This window comes from Metopolophium dirhodum, chromosome 2 (genome assembly GCF_019925205.1).
Source record: "Metopolophium dirhodum isolate CAU chromosome 2, ASM1992520v1, whole genome shotgun sequence".
Taxonomy (NCBI): domain Eukaryota; kingdom Metazoa; phylum Arthropoda; class Insecta; order Hemiptera; family Aphididae; genus Metopolophium; species Metopolophium dirhodum.
The window spans coordinates 35,440,659-35,461,179 of record NC_083561.1 but is presented as its reverse complement, the minus strand read 5'-3'; the positions used below and the strand labels follow the sequence as shown (position 1 = coordinate 35,461,179).

At 30.9% G+C, this 20,521-nt stretch overlaps 2 protein-coding genes across 6 annotated transcripts; one reads left to right on the top strand and one right to left on the bottom strand.

The window, feature by feature from the left end:
• The first annotated feature begins 3,418 nt into the window (after nt 1-3,418).
• On the top strand, nt 3,419-9,115 carry LOC132938411 (glucose dehydrogenase [FAD, quinone]-like). 4 transcript variants are annotated; one of them, XR_009663910.1, is made up of 10 exons: nt 3,419-3,957; nt 6,728-6,930; nt 7,054-7,228; nt 7,392-7,663; nt 7,760-7,930; nt 7,986-8,139; nt 8,197-8,363; nt 8,440-8,553; nt 8,636-8,828; nt 8,911-9,115. XR_009663910.1 is itself a non-coding variant. In XM_061005231.1 (9 exons), exons 1-9 carry the CDS (start codon nt 3,807-3,809, stop codon nt 8,747-8,749), a joined length of 1,521 nt encoding a protein of 506 aa, XP_060861214.1. In that variant the 5' UTR covers nt 3,419-3,806; the 3' UTR covers nt 8,750-9,115. The 4 variants fall into 4 exon arrangements, 3 of the variants coding, with proteins under 3 accessions (XP_060861214.1, XP_060861212.1, XP_060861213.1); XM_061005231.1 differs by having other exon boundaries at nt 8,636-9,115; XM_061005229.1 differs by having other exon boundaries at nt 3,420-3,957; nt 8,440-8,828.
• Nucleotides 7,222-13,588, bottom strand: LOC132938410 (serine/threonine-protein kinase/endoribonuclease IRE2). Of its 2 annotated transcripts, none has more exons than XM_061005228.1 (18): nt 13,231-13,588; nt 13,041-13,167; nt 12,933-12,975; nt 12,703-12,848; nt 12,498-12,626; nt 12,322-12,432; nt 11,967-12,231; nt 11,577-11,779; nt 11,254-11,510; nt 10,996-11,189; nt 10,745-10,931; nt 10,583-10,682; nt 10,293-10,498; nt 10,093-10,217; nt 9,883-10,027; nt 9,628-9,822; nt 9,194-9,549; nt 7,222-7,605 (listed from the first exon to the last, which is right to left on the bottom strand). In XM_061005228.1, the coding sequence occupies exons 1-17, from the start codon at nt 13,318-13,320 to the stop codon at nt 9,214-9,216; spliced, it is 2,859 nt and encodes a 952-aa protein (XP_060861211.1). In that variant the 5' UTR covers nt 13,321-13,588; the 3' UTR covers nt 7,222-7,605; nt 9,194-9,213. The 2 variants fall into 2 exon arrangements, with proteins under 2 accessions (XP_060861211.1, XP_060861210.1); XM_061005227.1 differs by having other exon boundaries at nt 7,222-7,600.
• Nucleotides 13,589-20,521: the final 6,933 nt, after the last annotated feature.

Here is a 20,521-nt window from a genome sequence, read left to right as displayed (position 1 = left end):
TTTCGAGCGGTGCGAGGAAAACATTTTTGAGATACATTTTAATAAATATAGCGTATACACAAGACATTATTTACCAATACATCCCTGCAGACAATACGTCTGTGCTTGTTAGGGAACGCGGTTTGGAAGTAACGTACAGAGTAAATTATAAAATGAAAGAGTCGAAGAGGACAGAAATGTTGCAAAGTCGTTTACTCAATTACCCCCTGCAGCCCCCAGGACAATGTTGACATTAAAGTTTTAATTTTTAAACATAAAAGTCATGTTTGAAGAAGAAAATGTGTTGACCGTTGATGTTTCTGCATTCAATGCTAAATAATGCACAGAGTAAATTTTCAAGTTCATCTCAATGTTATTAGATGTTAATAACTTACGTCAATTTCGACGAACCGCTAAAATAGTAATGCAGTTAAGAGGACGTTACACCGACATTTGTTGTCTCCGTCTTACAAGTGCGTAACATAGCAAATTGTACGCTCAGAAGAACACGTGTAGCTCCGTTAGTTAAAAATTAAAGTGAATTTACCTCTTATAAAATTTATAGGTAAGATTATTATCTAGGCAATCTCATCGGCTTTTTATTGTATTTTAATTTTAAATCGTGTTATGAGTATATTTTCAAATTGTAAATTGTTTGTGCGTCTTAAAATACATATAACTCGTTTTAAAATTAAAATATAATAAAAAACCGGCGAGATTGCCGAGATAATAATCTTACCTTTAAATTGTATATAATGAGGTCAATTAACTCTAATTTTTTAACTAACGTTAATCTTTTTTCTATGGTTACACGACGTATTATACTGAACGTACAATTTGCTATGTTACTCACTGATAAGGTGGAGACAACAAAATATGTCGGTGTAACGTCCTCTTAATTATAGGCCCATGGTATAAATAACCTAACATTTGTCTAAAATGTTTGTAAATATTATTGTGCACATAAAATATACGTTATACTAGTATACGCAATACCGACAAGTAAAAGTATACCTAAGAACAATGTTTTTTGAATCAAAACAAAATTACTAAAATCGTTATTTATTAATTATTCAATCAGTCACCGGGAAAGATGTTGAACTTGGCGACGCGCTGACCTCGGCCCAACCCATATAACGAGTACGGAATATGAACCTCGGCGGCGACTGTTTTTCGTCTGGCGGCGGTCAGAGACACCACCGGCCGTTTGTCATCCCCACCGAGTCAACCATCAACTGCAGTTGTACGTCTGCCATTGTGCCGTATAGTAAAGCCACACCCCTGCGCGCAAATCGGTGGCCAAGGACAATGTTCCTTCTTGACTTGAAATTTGAACGATATTAGGAAAAAGTATATTTTTGATGAAAACATTATTAGAACCTTGGGGGTACCTACATATTTAGGAAGGTTAGAAAAACAAACAGTGGAAAATCGATTGAACATCGTGTATGTCAACGTTTTGCTGAAGACAAATCAAATATTCCTATTTTTTGCAAACTTTGAAAACTATAAGCCTGTATGGTTATGTCCAGAGTATCTCGGTCAATTTTAGGTTTAGGAACATGGCCAATGGATCAAAATGACTTAGAAAAAAAATATCTACTCATATCTGGAGACAAAACAAGTAAGGGTTAGGTGGACAGATTCTGTCATCTATCATCTATGGGTCAGTCCGTCATGATGTTAAGTAAAGTAATAGGAATTTAAATTCACCGCTGTAAGTTGATTCTCTACCGTTAATACTTAATATTTTAATAATTGCAATAAAATAAAAAGTTGGTAAGAGCATAAGCCACTATAGGTGTCTAGAGAAAGTGGCGCCGAATTATATTTTAAAAGGAGGCAAGTAAAAAGTTATACAGACCACCACCACCCCTATTTACAAAATTTTGCTGCATATGTATACATTAATAGCTTAGGAGTTAGGAACATAATGCATAAATAGTTTGTTGGGGTACCCACGGACCCCCATGACCACACCTACCGAAAAAAAAATATATATTATTATATATACTATTATATAACTTATATTACAACTATGAACTAATACAAAATAATTTTCCAATTTTCGTGATTTTAATGAATTTTGTCTGAAACATTTCATCTTTAGACGCTCATATAAATTATTGTGAATTTAGGCTCAACTTTTTTTTTTTTTAATTTATACAAACAGCATCTTATGAGTACTATTATTACGTATTAAGGTTTTTTGACCGAGTTAAAAACATTTTATCGACAATAATTTAAAAAAAGCTTATAAAACTCGAAATTGTCTTATGGCTATAGTAAATAGCTCAAAGAAAATTCTAATATTTCAACGAAATAATTGTACGGTACTACGGTATATAAAAATTGCTCATACATACTTTTAGTGAAATTTTAATTATCTACCATTATTATCTCAGTTTTTTGTTTGTTTTTCCTGACACATTTGAAGTGTTTGGCATTTTTTACTTTTGACCCCCCAAACTCCAAAATACCAACTAGATGCACTTTCCAATCAAAAAAAATTATGTTGAAGAAAATTGAACAATTTTTACTGTTTCAAACAATAATGAGTGGGACAAAAAAAAACACATTGTAAAATCAATACATTTATCGCTTCGTTCAAAATCTATAACAGGTAGGTACGTACGATATACCTCCTATTTTTTTATAATAGTTTTAAGTTTTAACTGAATAATGAGACCAACTTGTTGAATTGTGAACTATGGAAATAAACAATTTTACTCGTTTTTGCGCTAGGTAAGTATAAAGTATATATACTGTCATAGACTAGACCATATAGGTACAAGTGTAATTTTTGTATCTTTTCGTTGGTTACAAATTCTCATTCTTACCCAATATCGAACAACACGCGAGTTTATAGGTATGAGTGGTGGGTTAAGGTACGAAATCCAAAGTGTACTAAAATTTACAAGATTGAGTTTAACGTCTACCTAGTCTTTTGAAAAAAAAGGGGGGGTATTAAACATTTTCAAGGGGATATGCCATAGGTAAATAATGAAGAGAAGTAAAAATATTTTTTCGGGGCGATATACATTTTTCTCTGGGCGAGTAATACCAGTACTATAGAAGTATTATACAGTATAATATTATGTTCATGTCACGGACTAATGAGATAAGTCCCGAAGTCCGTCCGTGGTTCATGTACAATACTATGTTATCTTCGTCCGTGATTATGATAATTTATTGATAAAATCATATCTTAGTCCATGAATAAAATATGAAAATCACACTGAACTATATAATTATTTTTTTATTATATAATAATATAGTTATATTAGTTACATAGTTATTATATAGTTCAATGGAAAATCATAGTCCAGTAAGTATAAGGACTATCTAATTTGTCAAAGAGCTATATTATGATGAAAATGTATTTCAGATAAAAAAATTATATTTTGTTGATAACAACAAAATGATAACGTTGTTGACTGTGGACAGACTCAATACTCATAACAACGGTTTAAGATATTATAGAGTAACTGGTTCTGGTTGCACAACTCTATGAAATAAATTGACCCTCTGACCCTCTCATAATTGCATATCATAATTATCATATTAAGATGAATTGTCATATTGAAATATTGAATGGTCCATAAAGCAATTTAATATAGGAGTTGTGTGACCAGTATAATAACCACAACTACTGTACTCATAACTCATAAATCATAATTCATATTAATATAGCATTTTAGCCATGGCTCTTGTGTCAGTCGTGAGTGATGAGTCAGTAGTCAATAGTCGGTACTCACTTTATCAGTAAGTTGTACTCACTGCGTTAAGCAACACGTGGTCGTTCGCCCTCCAAATCGACTGCGACGATGTACTACCAAGCTCTGATCTATATACCGTACGCTATTCTGGTCAATATTTTTGCATCGTACGTGCTGACTGATTACTGGTTGAACGTAATTTTAGACAAGTACGTGGGAGACGAGCACGTCATAACCCGATATTTCGATCACATTGTCGGTACGTACATAATTATTTGGCATTAAGTAATTTATAACGAAAGAAGAAAGTATAACTATTAACTCTGGAGTATTAACTAGCGCAATTACCAACTAGTTTCTAGTATCGGTATAAGTATAGGTAGCTGAACAGCTGATAGGTAACAATACCGTTGATTAAATATTACATTGTATGGCTAGAACTTAATTAGCAACTGCACAGACCCGTCAGAACCCGATAATTGATATTTTAAGCTAAAATATTATTAAAAAAACTGCCTCCTTAATTGCGCCTATGAAACAACATTCTGTTTGAATTCATTAGATAGTAAGATCACAAAATTGATATTTTAATCTATTCTGAGGAAATCGTCAAAAATATCATAAAATATTTATGAAGTATCTCAACAGTATTATGTCATAATATGACTAATATGAGTAAATTAAATAATTTTGTTTCCACAATTTTATGTATCTATTACATACATCATATTAAAAAATGTACAATTTTCAATAACAACGACTTGCGTTGTGCATCTTGAATAAATTTATGTTCACAATATAAATAACTATATAGTAAGTAATATTATAAAAGTTGGTGGAATTTTCGTAAAATCTATCAGAATTTTCATTTTTTAATGATAATAATTGGACTGTGCTTTCCTACCCCCATGATATAACTAACATTACTAACACGTTAGTTATATCATGCCTACCCCCTCACCCTCGGATTCTACAGCGATCGCGGACTAGACTAGGGCACTATAGGCACTTATATATAGAGCCTTAACTAGACAAGAAGCACGATTAAACATAGATAACATTAATATAGTTTAACGTGACTATAGAAAAAAAAAGCATATAGAAGACGTCAGTCTGTGACAGCTTTGATAATATATATCATGGTAACAACTTTACTACTGACAGCCATCATCGCGAAAACTGTTAAGTAATATGTCTAAAATATCATGGAGGTAAAGAGTTGTATTATTTTACTCTCCATAGAACCGGGATTTCTTTTTTTTACCAATTTAAGTATAACTAACGCGAAGCAATATTACAAAATGTTTTTTATAGTTATAAGTTAGGTGAATATATTATGTTTGTTCTCAAAAGAATTTAGTTAAGGTATTTATTTTAATATATATGTCAAGCAAACGTTTTTACGATTTATATTTTGTAACTGCTTATCCAAAGATATCTTTATAGCCTATAGGTCTATATCTAAAATTAATTTAGCTAAGGTATTTTTTTTTAAATATGTTTGTCAAGCAAACATTTTTCTTTCGTTGAATAATCTGGTTGTTGAATTACTATTGATTAATTATTACATTTTTTTTTTAATATAATATTATTATTTATATTGAAATCTATACCATGCTCCTTACAAAACATAAACTTTATTGGTTACATGCTATATAGCCATATAGGTATTCATATTATAACCTTCATGGCTTCATGCATGACGCTTAAAAGAAATACAACCAAATCGTTTCTTAGATTCTTTCATGAAATTGTTTTCGTAGAATAGCCTGGTTGTTGCATAGATCCCTGCATTGCCTTTGCTGTGATCAATGAACGTAGAGGCATAACAAAAAATAGTATATGTGGCTCGTGCGGAAAGGCAATTGCAGTCTTGAACGAAATGCGGCCCTTGCCAGCGACTGAAATAGATCACTTCCCGCCCTTGCCACACAATTTACTATTATGATGTATATTTTGTAACTGATCAGCCAAAGATATATTTAATAGGTATATACTATACAGGGTGATTTTTTAAGCATACTCGCTCTATTTTTATGTTTAAATTATACATAATATATTAAAATTCTGATTTTTGGAATTTTAAAATATAGATGGATACCATATTTTTATTTTCGAATACTTGAGATTTTTTGTACCTCTTATGGATGATCCTATGACAATACAAACTTCTGTTTTCCAAATAGACTACGCCTTGTAAAGGTAGTTGCGATAACGGAATTGTTTATTTATCACATTATTTGGTTAGGTAGTTGTGATATCCGATAACTACCAAAATTTAAACAAGTAGTTTTTAAATTATAAAACGTTGTGTAAGGATAATACGACTATGGTAATGGGTTATGTAGATTAGGGGTCTTAGATGATTTTAAATTTTTAGTAATTACTATTGATCTACCAATGTAAATAATTTGTAAAAATGATCCAAGTATAATGAATACTACTTCTAATATTACATAATATACCTTATATTTTTGTAAAACCATATTTAAGGATTATTATTCAAATACAGACATTTTAATAACTGAGAAACTACTTATTAGAATTTTAATTTAGATACATTTTATGCTAGTCAAACAAAAAATCAGCCCATTAAATCCGGTGTCATTGTGATTCTAAAATAGAAATTAGAGATCATACTTGTTGACCGCCTACTTTCTTGAAAATGTCCACGCCTAAGTTTGATATAATATAAACTATAGAGTTACATTGATGGTATATTTTAACTTACTTTAACTTTTCCCATTTTTGTATTAAGAAAATGAAATATATGTATGAAAATTATGTATAGATGAGTTACCAAATCTGAAGAAAAAATTGCCCTTGCTATTTAAAAGTAGCATTAGCTCTTAGCATGAAAACAACGTGTTATATACCAACTATAATTTATTATTTGCTTTTATTAATATGTATTTGTGTCTTATGAAAATTGTATTTCTATCCTACAATAGTTTTTATATGTATTGAAAATTTAAATTATATTTTCTAATAAGTTTCATGTTCTAATGTTTCAATAATACATTTTTTAGTGGGCGGAGGAACAGCAGGTATTGCTGTAGCTTCGCGTTTAGCAGAAAATGAAGCACATACTGTTTTATTAATTGAAGCTGGACCCAAAGTATCATTATTACACGATATACCTCTTGCCACACCAATGTTCCAAAAGTCACCAATTGATTGGAAACACCAAACAGAGTCACAGTTGGACGCATGTCTTGCAATGAAAAATAATGTATTAAATGCCTAATATATAAATATTTAATATAAAATTAAATTTTTTTTGGATAAATAATAAATTCATCATAATATTTATATACAAGCTATACAACAGTCATATATGATCCTGTTTTTCAAGTCTAGTCAATGGCCCGCTGGAAAAGTCTTGGGAGGCAGTAGTCGCATAAATTTCAATATTCACGTAAGAGGGCATATTTCTACCGATTATTTATCGTGGCAATCTGAACAAGATTGGACCAAAGAGGATGTCCTTTACTACTTCAACAAATATGAAAAAGCTGATACATATAATAGTAAGTATGTTTATGTTAAAAAATATATATAACAGTAAGAATTAGAAGTAACTTATCACTATGTGTCTTGATTTTAAACAAACATTAATGTACAAATGAGAAAATTCCACAACATAAATAATAAAATATAAAACCACATTAAAAATAAAAACCATACAACCAGGATCACCCAATAAAAAACGATTCTTCAGTCATCAGCCAACACATGTGACACCAATTGCAACAGCTATACTTGAGGCGGCCAATGAGTTGGACTTTAATACATCATTTGATATGAACAACGATGGTTTTCATATTTCTAGACGAGATGGTGGTAGCTTCTCGTTGACACCAGTGTCAATAAGAACAGGAGCTAGATTAAGCGCTGAACACCTATACTTAAAATCAAGAAAAAAAAAAAACTTAACTGTGCTCACAAATGCTTTAGTTACAAAGGTTATTACAGCATAAAATATTTGAGTAACAAAGTTTTATATTATATTAAAATTAGTAATAACTTAATAAATGATTATTATTATTTCATTTAAGTAGGTGCTGTTTAAACATAATTTTGAAGCAAATGGAGTTATGTACAACAGGTTTGACCAAGTTTATAAAGTACATGCACTTAAGTCGGTAGTCATGTCTGCAGGAACATTGAATACGGCAAAAATACTTTTATCGAGTGGTATTGGACCAGCACACCAGCTTAAACCGTTAAAAGTAAATAAGTAAATATTAAAAAAAAAATTTTTTTAAATAATATTATAACTTTAAGATCCCTGTAATTGCGGATTTATCAGTGGGAGAAAACTTACAAGACCACATTATTACAGGATTGGATATGATAACTTTAGAAAAATCATTGAACTTAACTTTTAAAGATTTTATATCGCCAATTAACATTTTCAAATACTTTTTCAAAGGAACTGGTAAGATATCCAAAATATAGTTATTATTCAATTTTATTTGATATAACTAACTTTTAGGTACATGGACGCATCCAGGATGTGAAGCTGTTGGTTTATTACAACTACCATCAGATAAAAAAAACTATTCTGTGTCATCCCCGGATTTGCAATTTATGCTTTTACCTTATGGGGTATCATCTGATGCAGGAGCAGCATACTTCAACCACTTAAATTTAAAAAATGAAGTAAGTATAATATTATAAATATTCCAAAACAATTATCAGATAAAACTAGACTATTGAATGTATTGTATAATTTAAGATTTGGAAAGAATATTTTCAACCACTTGTAGGAAGACAAGTCATTTCATTAGCACCAGTGCTATTGCATCCTCAAAGCAGGGGATACGTGAAGTTAGACATTAATCGTAAAATTGTAATACAACCAAATTATTTACAAAAATCACATGATGTCAGTGTGTTAGTTCAAGGAATGAAATTGGTGAAAAAATTTGCAGAAACCAAACCATTATCAAAACTCGGCGCGATGTTTAACACAAAACATTTTCCTGGTTGCAAAAAATATAAGTTTGGATCGGACCATTATTGGGAGTGTTACATTAGACATATGACGTTAACTTCTTATCATCCCGTGGGAACATGTAAAATGGGAAGTATCCATAATAAGAGTGTAGTGGATCATTCATTGAGGTAGTTAGTTGGGACTCAATAAATATAAATTATTATTAAAATAACTTTTATTCGATAATAATTATTTTTATACATGTTTTAGAGTGCATAAATTAAATAAATTGTATGTGATTGATGCTTCAATAATGCCTTCCATGCCAAGTGGGAATATAAACTCTGTTGTTGCAATGATAGCTGAGAAAGGAGCTGATCTCATAAAAAAACATTGTTTTCAAAGGACTCAAAAATGTAAAATCACAGATTTCTTATATTATAGTAATAAATATTAAAATATTATTTTAATTTAATTATTATTGTTATTCATAAATTTATATGTACTTGTAATAGTTCTACCTATTAGTTTAAAGTATATATTTTATCTTTACCTTTTTGTAATATTGGGAAATTATTGTTCAGAAGTTTCAACAGTTTTTCCACGTTTTTTGTAACGCCAACTCGTACCTGTATTTGGACGTCTAGGAGCTTTTTGTAAGCTGTTAAATGCGATGGGCTGATCATTTTCATATAGCCAGTTAGGCAAATCAGAAAATTCTGTGCGTGGAAATTTGTAACAGCTAGTATAGTATTTAAAAAATGTGATTTCATTTGATAAACATTGCATAGCTGTCCATGTATGATACACCAACAGTGGGAATTTGGCAGTCCAGTATTCTAAAAATGTATCCGGAATATCACCGAATAACTTCTGAGTATCTAGAGATAGTTCCCGAAAATGATGTTTCTATAAATAAATAAATAATAGGTAGAATAAAAAAATATATCTTTACACTTTAGTTAATCATTACTCAGTATGACTAACTTTATTTCGAAATGCTCTTAATAAATCTCTAATGCTCCCAGTTCTATACGTTCGGTATTTCCTTAATTCTGAAGTTATTTCTTCATCAATTTTATCATGCCACCCATCTTGCCCGATAACACCATCACCGCCCTTCTCAAGTTCTAGCATTATGGGGCTCATTGAATGTTCCTTTTCCACACGATCGCTAACATCCTAAAAAATCGCATACATAAAATACCCTAACATGCATATACGTTTAAACTAAATAAAAACCTGAAGAAAAGATAGCAAAGTAGAGCTGTCCCAGAATGCTGGATAATAACGAACAGCTGTAGCAGTGGGTCTTTCTTCTGGGTTCCGACTTATCATTAGAGATATCAAACGTTTCCAAATTTCACTTTCATTTAATGCATCGAGACTATATTGTGTAATTATATGTTAGTTTGTATTACATAATTTATTAATAAATGTTTAACTTTTTACCAAGGAGCTTGACGTTTATCCAATATTCTAGCTTGACGCCACAATGAATCACCAAATGGATGTTTTCCTTGACTGAGGATGTAGTAAAACAAACAGCCCATTGAAAAAATATCAATAGATTTAGTCTTTAAAAAAATTTAAATAAAATTAGTTTTTATAATATAATGCAATAAGGTAACCACCAAGTGAAATATCCTTACCACAGATGCATTGGTAACAAACATTTCAGGTGCTATCCAGCCATCGGTTCCGGTGACGCCTGAACGTTTTGAAAATGACATTTTTCCACCCTGTAATTGTTTGCATAACCCAAAATCACTTATCAGTGCTCGGACGCTACTAAAACTACCATTTCCACGCATGGGTATTGACAATAATACATTGTGTGGTTTAATGTCCCTGTGAACTATTTAATTGTATTGATTAATATTTAATATTGAATATAAAAATAATATAATAGGTACTGGGTTATAGTAATTATAAGCATTACCTATTCCAAGTGAATGGAGGTGCTGCAGACCTTTAATTGACTGAGATAAAATCTCTTTTGGACTAATTTCATTTCTCAATTCATTTTTTTCTACATAGTCCTATGTAAACATTTTTGAAAACTTTATAATAAAAAAAAATTTCAAGTAAATTATAAACTCACTTGTAAAGTTGCAGCACATAGTTCAAGTGCAATATATCGAAATTGTTTATCTTGTTCCGTACAATAATAACGAACAACGTTAGGATGATAATCAGATTCTCGGAGAATATGAACTTCTCTTTCTCCAGCAATAAAGCACTCTGGCAATAATCGTTTAACAGCTACAGGCCTGCATTCAAACTCTCCTCTACAAAAATAGTAATCCATGTTAAAAATTACAATTTAATATAAAATATAAGTAAAATAATTACTTAAATACTGATGTTCCTTCACATCCTTTTCCTAAAATTTCATCTGTACGGAACATAATTTTTCCAATACAAAAACTACCATCAGGCAATTCTTCAACTATCTGAGATGAACTACTATTGGAATGATTAGAGCCTCTTGAACTTCCCTGAGAACTGTTATGACTGTTATTCGATTTATTCTTCAAACCTTTCATCTAATAATAAATTTAAATGTTTTAAAAAATCAAATTAAATTGGGATTAGAAATAATTAACTTACTTCTTTTCGTAGATACCAGAACATTAAACTCATCAACAGTGTTATCCCAACCATAAATAATTTAATTCCAGCATTGTCTCCAAGTATTTGGACAATAAGCCACGAGTCAAAAAATTGAGGAGTCTGAGTAGATATTGTGCTTGTTTGTTTACTGCTGTAGTTATATCCACTCATGTTGTGATAGTAAATTATTGAATCGGTGTTACCCGTTATTCTCGGTATACCTGTATTTAATTCTTGATTCAGCTGGTAGTGCCCTACAAAAAGATGATTTATGTTGTAGAAACATTTGGTAAAACAGAATTATTATTTATTTGCATTACCCAATAAGATTGTGTGGTTTTCAACGTTTTTAGGTTCTACATTATACTCATTACCACTATAATATGGTAATACCGAAAAAGAAGTTTTGTCCAAAAGAACAATTAATCCTCTATCTACTAATGGATTAACTTCACCAGTGTCTGCAATGGCTGGTAAAGCATATAATCCTGTATTAATGTGATGACCAATGTAAAGTGTATGGCTATAAATCAGATATTTAAAATATTTTATTAAATAGCATTGTCAACATTTAAAATCATTAATAACAATTACTAGTAAATAATTAGTGAATTGTGGTGATAAAAATAAAATTAGATATAATTATTTATAATTGATGACTGTAAAAGCATAGGTATTTTTTTATATTAAATAATTTGTAATTTACTTACAAATAACTAACTGAATTTGGATCTTTTGATGATAATGCAATGTTTGAAATCAAATGCTTTATGGAGTCTTTAGCTATGTTTGTTAATGGTAACGACAGTAGACTCTCGCCATCATGCTGATAAACTCCAATAACGGGGGAATCAAATTCTCTTTCCCAGAGTAAATTATGATAATTAATAGGAGGAGAAGATTTTTCAAACTTATCTTTTGGATTAAGAAACACTGCAAAATTACCAGACGAACTAGCAGCAAAATATGTCATACCTAAAAAAATTATACTTATTTAATACATGTAATTATTAAAGCATAAATTAAAATGTTACGAATAATTTATTAATACTAAATAGTAAATACCATGATTATAATTCTGTTCATCAGTCATAGTTTTAGAGTTGTAACTGAAAAATGTTACATTCCATTGCCGTTGGTCACTACTTAAACTGTCAACCATCATTACGCTATACTCTATTAAACAATAATTATAAATTAAAATTAACTAAATCGATGAAACAATAATAACAGGTACATACCAGATTTACTCAATAGTATAGATTTCGACGCAATCGCTGTGCATATTTCACCTCGTTTTTCAAAATTCATAAATGCATGTTTTTCACCAGTATTCCAATCAATAAAGTACCAACTATCAATTTTTTTGCCTTCAAGTAATACACAATAGTTTTAAAAGTTTGTTCGAAAATTATATAAATCTTATTTAAGTATAAAGCTATTTACCAGAAAATAATATTCCATCTGAACTTCTACATGGTGAGTTAGCAACTAACTGAGGGATAGTGACATCCAACTTTTTGATTCCTACTTTATCCTTATTATGTAGTAAATATAGGGAACCATCCCTGGGATCTGGCAAGAATAACGGTCTGTAACAAGTATGGACAAGTTTTATAATGTTTATATTAGAAATAAATATGACATTTAATAAAACAAAACGATTGAATACACACGTGAGAGCATCTTTTATATTGGATGGAACTTTGACAGGTGGATCTAACAACAAAAATAAAATGTAAAAATATAGTAATATATAATAAACAAGTGTGTGAAATCATTACCATCGCGAAATTTCCACAAAGTTTTGCCGGACCTTTGGTCGACCGCAATGAATGAACCATCGAGCGTTGACAAAAATATGATTCCTTCATACTGCAAAACATTAACTTTGGCCAAACTCTTGTCATCCTAAAACAAAATATTATACGCTTTACACAATAGCCAGGGGTAACACGGTAAGTAGATACACACTTTTGGGTGATTGAGGTCATGGGAATCCACGTACAGCAAGCCGATTAAAAGCGGGATCGCCAACAGCGCCGTTCGGATGGCCAATGCCATTTTGTCGTGAAAAGTCGAGTTTTGCAGTTCACAGCCACATCGACCGCGAGTCGTAAGCGCATCACCGTTGGCATACGACCCGACGTTCGGACGGTTTCATTTTCAAAAACAATTTACAGTATTGGAGGTGTTTAGTGTCTGAAACGATACGATTATGGTGACATTTCACGGGATTGAACGAGATGACGGTCGACGATAGAACACTAAACAGAATTTCAGCGCAAAAGTTTCGACAATAATAATAATATTGCGAATTGGGCAGATAAGAGATTCGCTGATAATGTCGGTCGGTGGTTCGCCGATTGCAGTGAGCCAGTGACGCCAGATAAGCAACAGACGACGGCGCGACTGCAGTTGGTTATTTTTTTATAATGTATTTTTATATTATATTTTTGTATGGGTACTTTTCGAATATCGTACACGGTACTCCGGCGGCCAATTAGTGCTGCCTGTGTAATAGTTAATAATTTCGTTTATTTTTACGGCGGCCACGAGAAATTCGCGTGGATTAGGCTTCTATTAAACTGCTGTCCTCGAATATATCGTTCTGTGAATATAGTATATTAATTATGAGATCTCAACTAATATTCTCGCCTATGCTCCTTAGCCGATCGCCATTGGCGCATAATAATGATAAACGTACAATATTTTGAGTGAGTACTCCATTAATCTGATCTAAAAAAAATGTACCTGTGATTTGCCTGCATGGCTGCATATTATTATTTCGAAATAAATACTGAACAGTTAGGAGGTACCTACGGTAACGGAAATTCGAGATCCCGTCACCGTGCCAGTTAAATAGTTGACTACCGGACTGCCGGAATACGATAGCCAAAATGTACCATATTTTTATGTTTCATTTAAATTTTGAACACGCAAATAGTCATGTAGAATATAGATAATAGAGTTATTTATTGGCTTGTATATCTATCTGTATTTTTGAATTTACGCTTAGCCGTGTAAATGAGGGGTACCTATCAAAGCGACCTTATATTTGCAATGTATTATGTTTCCAAAATTAGATTAAATATAAGTAATCAAATAATTTTACTCTTTACTTGGTAAGTAGGTGCTACTGTGCTAGATACCTATCAACCTATCAACATGGACGTCATAAAAGTTATAGTCAATATTTACAGTATTTTGCATACATTTAAGTTTTACGCGAAAACATTAAGTACTATAAAATGTATTTATGTAGGTATGTTAATAATTATCAATATTTTATTTTTAGTAAATCCGATTAGTTTTGATATGATATATTGATATTAATAAATTACCTATGTTAATGTATTATTATACTTGATACGGTGTCGGCCTATTACATACATATATTGTATAGGTACCAAATCCCTCCTCGACATTTTTTTAAACTGAAGAATCATATTTATGTATTTATTATTTATTGGTACCTACTAATATAGTATATTATTTTATAGAAACAACAAATAAAACCCAAATGGTAGCTGTAACTAAGATAATACTATACTAGTATTAAGGCACCCGGTGCCGATGCCATTTTGTTACTCTGCGGGAATAACGATACCGCCTTGTAAAATCAACTAAATTTCAAAAAAAAATTTTCAATTTCTAAAGAGAAATATTCTACAGCCCGCATCGATCTCTGTTTTTCAATATTTTATTCTCAAACTTTATAATATGTCTAAAAAAAAATACAAGATAAAAAGCATTTTTTTTACAAATTTTTTAATACAATTATTTGAAATAAAATACAAAACCAGAGATCAATGCGGGCTGTAGGAAGTCTTCTTCTTTTAGATAAAAAAATTGTCATAAAAATCCGACAATTCTATAAAGCTTGAGAGTTATTCCCGTAGTCATTTTTTTCTCGATATAATACACCATATCAACCCCCCCCCCCTTCCTAAATAGGTATAGGGTAGTAGATTAGTGGAAAAGTCTTATAACTGAGGTGGCAACTAAAATATAAAATTTAATTTTCAAATTTTATATAGAATTGTGGAAAATTTGAAAAACTGGCACCGGGGACTTTAACTTCGGAATAAACACTGTTCACTATATTGCAAATTGAAAATTGTACAAATATATTGAAATAATCCAGTTTCGCTCGATTTTTACGAATTTTTTTCGGAAATATAATAATTATATAGGTAATAGGTATATTTCAAATTTTCTACGAGTTAAGTTCAATGGTCTAATCAGGATTTGTTAGTCGGACTTAGTTCCAAGGTATAACCTTTTGAAGATTACAATTTTGAGTATTTTACGTCCACGCAGATTATTCCACGAATCAACTCGAAAAAGTACATTTAAAACTTTATTAAATAGTATGTAATTATTTATTTTCATGTATGCATGCAGTAAGCAATTAAACATGAAGTCATGAACCCTTCTAACATTATACAGATTACAGGTGGTTACATAAAATGGTTGGACTGAGGTTTTTATTATATAAACCAAATTTTTTGATGTTGGTGGTCGGTAGTTTGTACGGGGGGGGGGGGGGGTGTAAATTATGTAGCTATATAACCCCAACCATCAAATTCTGACTTCACCATCGTTTTCCACATGCTAAACGCCTAAACTACATACATTGGAACAAAAAGAATGCTAAAAAAGGATGTCCGGGAAAACAGAAATACACCTATGTAGACAATAGGGCGGTCACACAGAGCTTGTTAAACATTAAAAATAATGTCAGGTTTGACGTTTCTGATTGATATTTGATATATTATATTGTATATTTCTATATTTGTTTAATATTATAACTATACCTATCTTATTTACAACATAAAAAACGCTTTATTTGATTAATGACTAATAATTCGTTTCATAACCGTTTGGATTTAGTTTCAGGCTTGAGCTATATACAAGTTTTAGGTAGGTATAACCATCGTATCCGAGTATACACACAAACGCACTCGTAGTTCGATGAGAAATCGATGAAGTTTCGTAAACAAGAGTATAGGTAGAGGTAACTGATAAGCAGTAAGCACGTTACATCGTTACCCATAATATATACTTATACCGTTTACGAATATGGAATATGTGTCACATATACTCATTACTAACATAGTCACATGTGTTATAATCGTTTCGATTTTTCCTCTTTACTAAATTGTGTATTTAATATTTATTTGTTGGATCATTATGATTTATAAATTTTACTGAACGATGAGGACATTACAGCCGTGAATAAGTTTGATCTTATTACGAATTGGTGATGGGTTTGGTTGGGGTCTCGGGAGACTCGTTAAAAGGGAAGAGTGAATATTGTGTACTTGTTTCCTCACATAATTTTTAGATTCTGAAATTTTAATTTCTTGATTTCTTGTCAGGTGGCACTGTTGGGAGACTTCCGACTTACAATTAATGTTCCTATGTCAATAGTTATTTTATGTCACCACACTTACTCATTATACCTGTAGTATAGATTGTAAATATATTAATATATTTATTTTTAAATAATACATTTCTGAAAAAAGATTCTGAGTGGAGCGATAAATGTATTGATTTTACAATGATGTGTGTTTTTTTATTTGTGTGTGTACACGATACGTAGTCGAAATAATACTTCGATTTTCAATTTCAGTATCTTGTTCGATGGGAAAGTGAATCTAGTTGGTGCACTGAGGAGGTCAAAATTTCCAGTAATTTTCAGAAGCACCTGAAAAAAACAAAAAAAAATGAACAAAAACCGGGAATTTTTACGCAAAATCGGTTTTTGACATAATCGATTTTGGTTTTTGGTGTAACTCTAAAACAAATGACCGTAGATACATGCAATTTTCACTGGATGTTTATATTAGCATTTTCTATACACAATAAAATTATCAAAATATTTAATTTATAAACACAGTTCTTTTTTATAGTTTTAAAATTAGGACGAAATTACATATTAAAACCAAGAATGACGACTTTAGTTATTTTGATGTAATTTAAAAATATTACTCGTGGATATATGAAAGTGTACTTTTAAAGTATAATATTATTATATTTTATACCCACAATGACATTTTCAAATTACATTTTTTAGCAATTACATTTTTAGGGTAATGCCTAATAATTCAACTACAGCAAATATCTGCACGTCGTAGAACTCATTTTTAATAAACGCTAGTGAGGGATCACTACAGTATGAACTATTTATGAAAACCTTGTTTATAGAATTATAATTATAACCAGAATCCTTAGCTACAAAAAAAAAATGAACATTTTTTTTTTTTACTACAATAAGTTTGAACATTTTTGTTTTGATAAATGTTGTCAATATTTAAACTCTAAATGCTTATAAAAAAAAAATCGTGGCTATGGATCTTTAATATTTGTCAACTGTTATTATAACAACTTATAAGGAACCTTGTATTAAATTTTCAAGCTTTTTGACCCAACGAGTAAAATTGTGTTTGAAATTATAGAATAAAAAAACTAAACACTATACAATTTCAAATGTCTATAAATAACTGAAAATGAGTCAAATTATTTTGAAAACTGTTTGATACATCGAAATTGCTGATGTAAACTTTCAACGAACATTTCATGTATCTACAGTTAATATTACACTAAGCACACTAAAAAAAATTGTCGGAAGATCGTAGAAACGGTTTTAATCTTAACGACACAATATTATTATATACCTAAACCAGCTATAGGGCAGTATAGGCTATAGCATATATTCTGTGCCTATAGTCAAGTACTCAACTACAACCATTGTTCTATATGCTAAAACTTGTATGACGGCCTCTAAATAATAATGTTATCAATTATTATTAATTTATTATCATGTTGGATCCTCGACGGTACGCCATGTCGCCATTATAATACGCAGCCCGCGAGAATCTTCTGTTACTCACTGAATTTGTTCTACGGAAAACCGGTTTTGATGTCTGATTTTGATGGTATACTACACCACTACGGTACTATATGGGTACAATAATAATGCTATTATTATAATGATATAATAATATTCTACATATTCTACAGGATGCTACTGCAGTCACTAGACAATACAAAATGAACCGCAAGTGATCATAATTTATAATGCTACCACGGTGTATATAGTAGTCATATAGACATGAAGGTATATAGTAATATAGTATCAAATATCTCTACTGTTATAGTTATTACGATTGTGCGTCTTCGTGCTCTATGCTCAAATATTGTATACAATATATATAAAGGCATAGTATAAAATTATATAGTAGCTCTTGGCTCTCGCCTCTCACAACCGACGTGTTTTGAGTTTGAAAGAATAGTTCGTCGTGATTCAAAATAATTTTGATTAGGCATGTCTATCAAAAGAACTCCTACTCTGTTTTGATTTTGCAGTACGATGGCAGTTGATTTCTCGAAGAATATAATATTATATAATATATAATGCATAACAGTAGTCGTTGTTTTCGGCTGCTATATTATGTTTATTTGAATCGATTTGGATTTTTTTGTACGATTAGTATACGAATTGTGTTGCATGTTGTGTTACAATTTACACCACATGTCCCAAGGTCCCGAGTCCATCCAATATCCGCCCATCTTCGTTGCATTATCGCCACATGGGCGTACCGTTGACCATATTATTATTATTATCGTTAATATTATGTATGTTCAAAAAATATGTATACAACACGTTTTGGTTCCGCACAATCAGTGTAAGTATAGTGAAACCACGGTCATTTATCGTAATTCTACATTATGGTTGATATTTTAGAGTACATTTTTAACACTATTTAAAAAAATCCGAAACAATGGAAAGAAAAGAAATCCTAAACACATAATTATTGGAGTACATGTATACATAAAATAACCGTATTGTCTCCGCTTTTGGTATAGTATACAATAGACCGAGTTACTCAATTAAATAATATGGTATCGACCAGAACATACCGAAGTATAATAACCTGTATGCACTAGGTCACTTTATAAAGTACTACACGGGACATCGGTAGGTACATATCGTATAGGTAGTGACTAGTATATAGATAGTGCTGTAGTGTTTATTATATTTTTATATGGCAGTGGTTAAACTTTTAAAGGTTTAGCCGTAGGCATATTATAGGTATAGGTCCTTACCACACGGGCGAATAGTGTAATATATTTCAATCAATCGACAATTACGTGTAGACTGTAGATTCGTATGGTGTACCAGCTTATACCAATTACCAGTATACCACTATAATACCACAGTATCGTATCTCCGTATAGTCTGTAGGTAAAAATACAAACGTTGAATCACCTGCTATTTCATATATTAATGTATTATTATATATATTGTATACTCTTGTGGGATTTGTGTACTATAGGCACCTCCTAATAAACAAAGAATAATATTATAATAGTAATATATTATAATATATACAAACATAATATTACGCAAACGGTCAACAGATCGTACAACAACTCGCTCAATAATACGATATATATATATATTATCCTAAGGTATATCTACTATACATTCCTCTGTATACCTGGTGTGTTGCTGTGTCGGAAATCCTGAAAAATTTACCCATTATGTTATTCATACGTATATGTATATATTATGTACCTATAATAGGTTATTTATTAATTATGAAATAAAAAATACCTCGACTATGTGACGTATACGATATACATACATACATACATACATACATACATACATACATACATATATATATGGATAGGTACTTGTATACCTGTGTATAATAGGTATATAATATAATGGTTTATTATTATACTGTGCATCGCCGTCACTTACAACGGCCAACAGGTAATAGGTACACCATGTTTGAGTATGGAGAGGTGTTTTCGTCTCGCAGAATGGAGGTCACCTTGAAAATCATATCGAATATACATAATATACGGTGTTAACGATCGTCTTACAATATTATCCGTCTGTTTAATTGAAAATATATACGAAGTCGAAGCTGCAGCGAGTTCGTAAAAGTACGGTGTATCTCATTTCGTTTTTCTCTAATAATATAAAATAATATAATATATATGTTAACGTTATCGGCATTATCGTCGGGTCTTAATTTCACTGTACTTTGTACAATATTATAATATTATTAGTTATTACCCATATATATATACTTGTGTACAGATACAACACGAACCGTTGGCCCATACGGTAACGGGTTAATTATCACACGGTAGCGCTTCTACAGGTGTGTATTATAGCCGATAGTGCGTGTATACGCGTACGTGGTAATCGCATGTATACGTCTGTTATATTATATTGGAT

Coding starts and splice junctions, on each gene's coding strand:
- LOC132938411 (XM_061005229.1), top strand. CDS start 3,807: ATGTACTACCAAGCTCTGATCTATATACCGTACGCTATTCTGGTCAAT. Junction 3,958..6,727: donor ATATTTCGATCACATTGTCG/GTACGTACATAA, acceptor TACATTTTTTAG/TGGGCGGAGGAACAGCAGGT. Junction 8,364..8,439: donor ACTTAAATTTAAAAAATGAA/GTAAGTATAATA, acceptor GTATAATTTAAG/ATTTGGAAAGAATATTTTCA.
- LOC132938410 (XM_061005228.1), bottom strand. CDS start 13,320: ATGGCATTGGCCATCCGAACGGCGCTGTTGGCGATCCCGCTTTTAATC. Junction 13,168..13,230: donor ATGACCTCAATCACCCAAAA/GTGTGTATCTAC, acceptor ATTTTGTTTTAG/GATGACAAGAGTTTGGCCAA. Junction 11,780..11,966: donor CCAAATTCAGTTAGTTATTT/GTAAGTAAATTA, acceptor TCTGATTTATAG/CCATACACTTTACATTGGTC.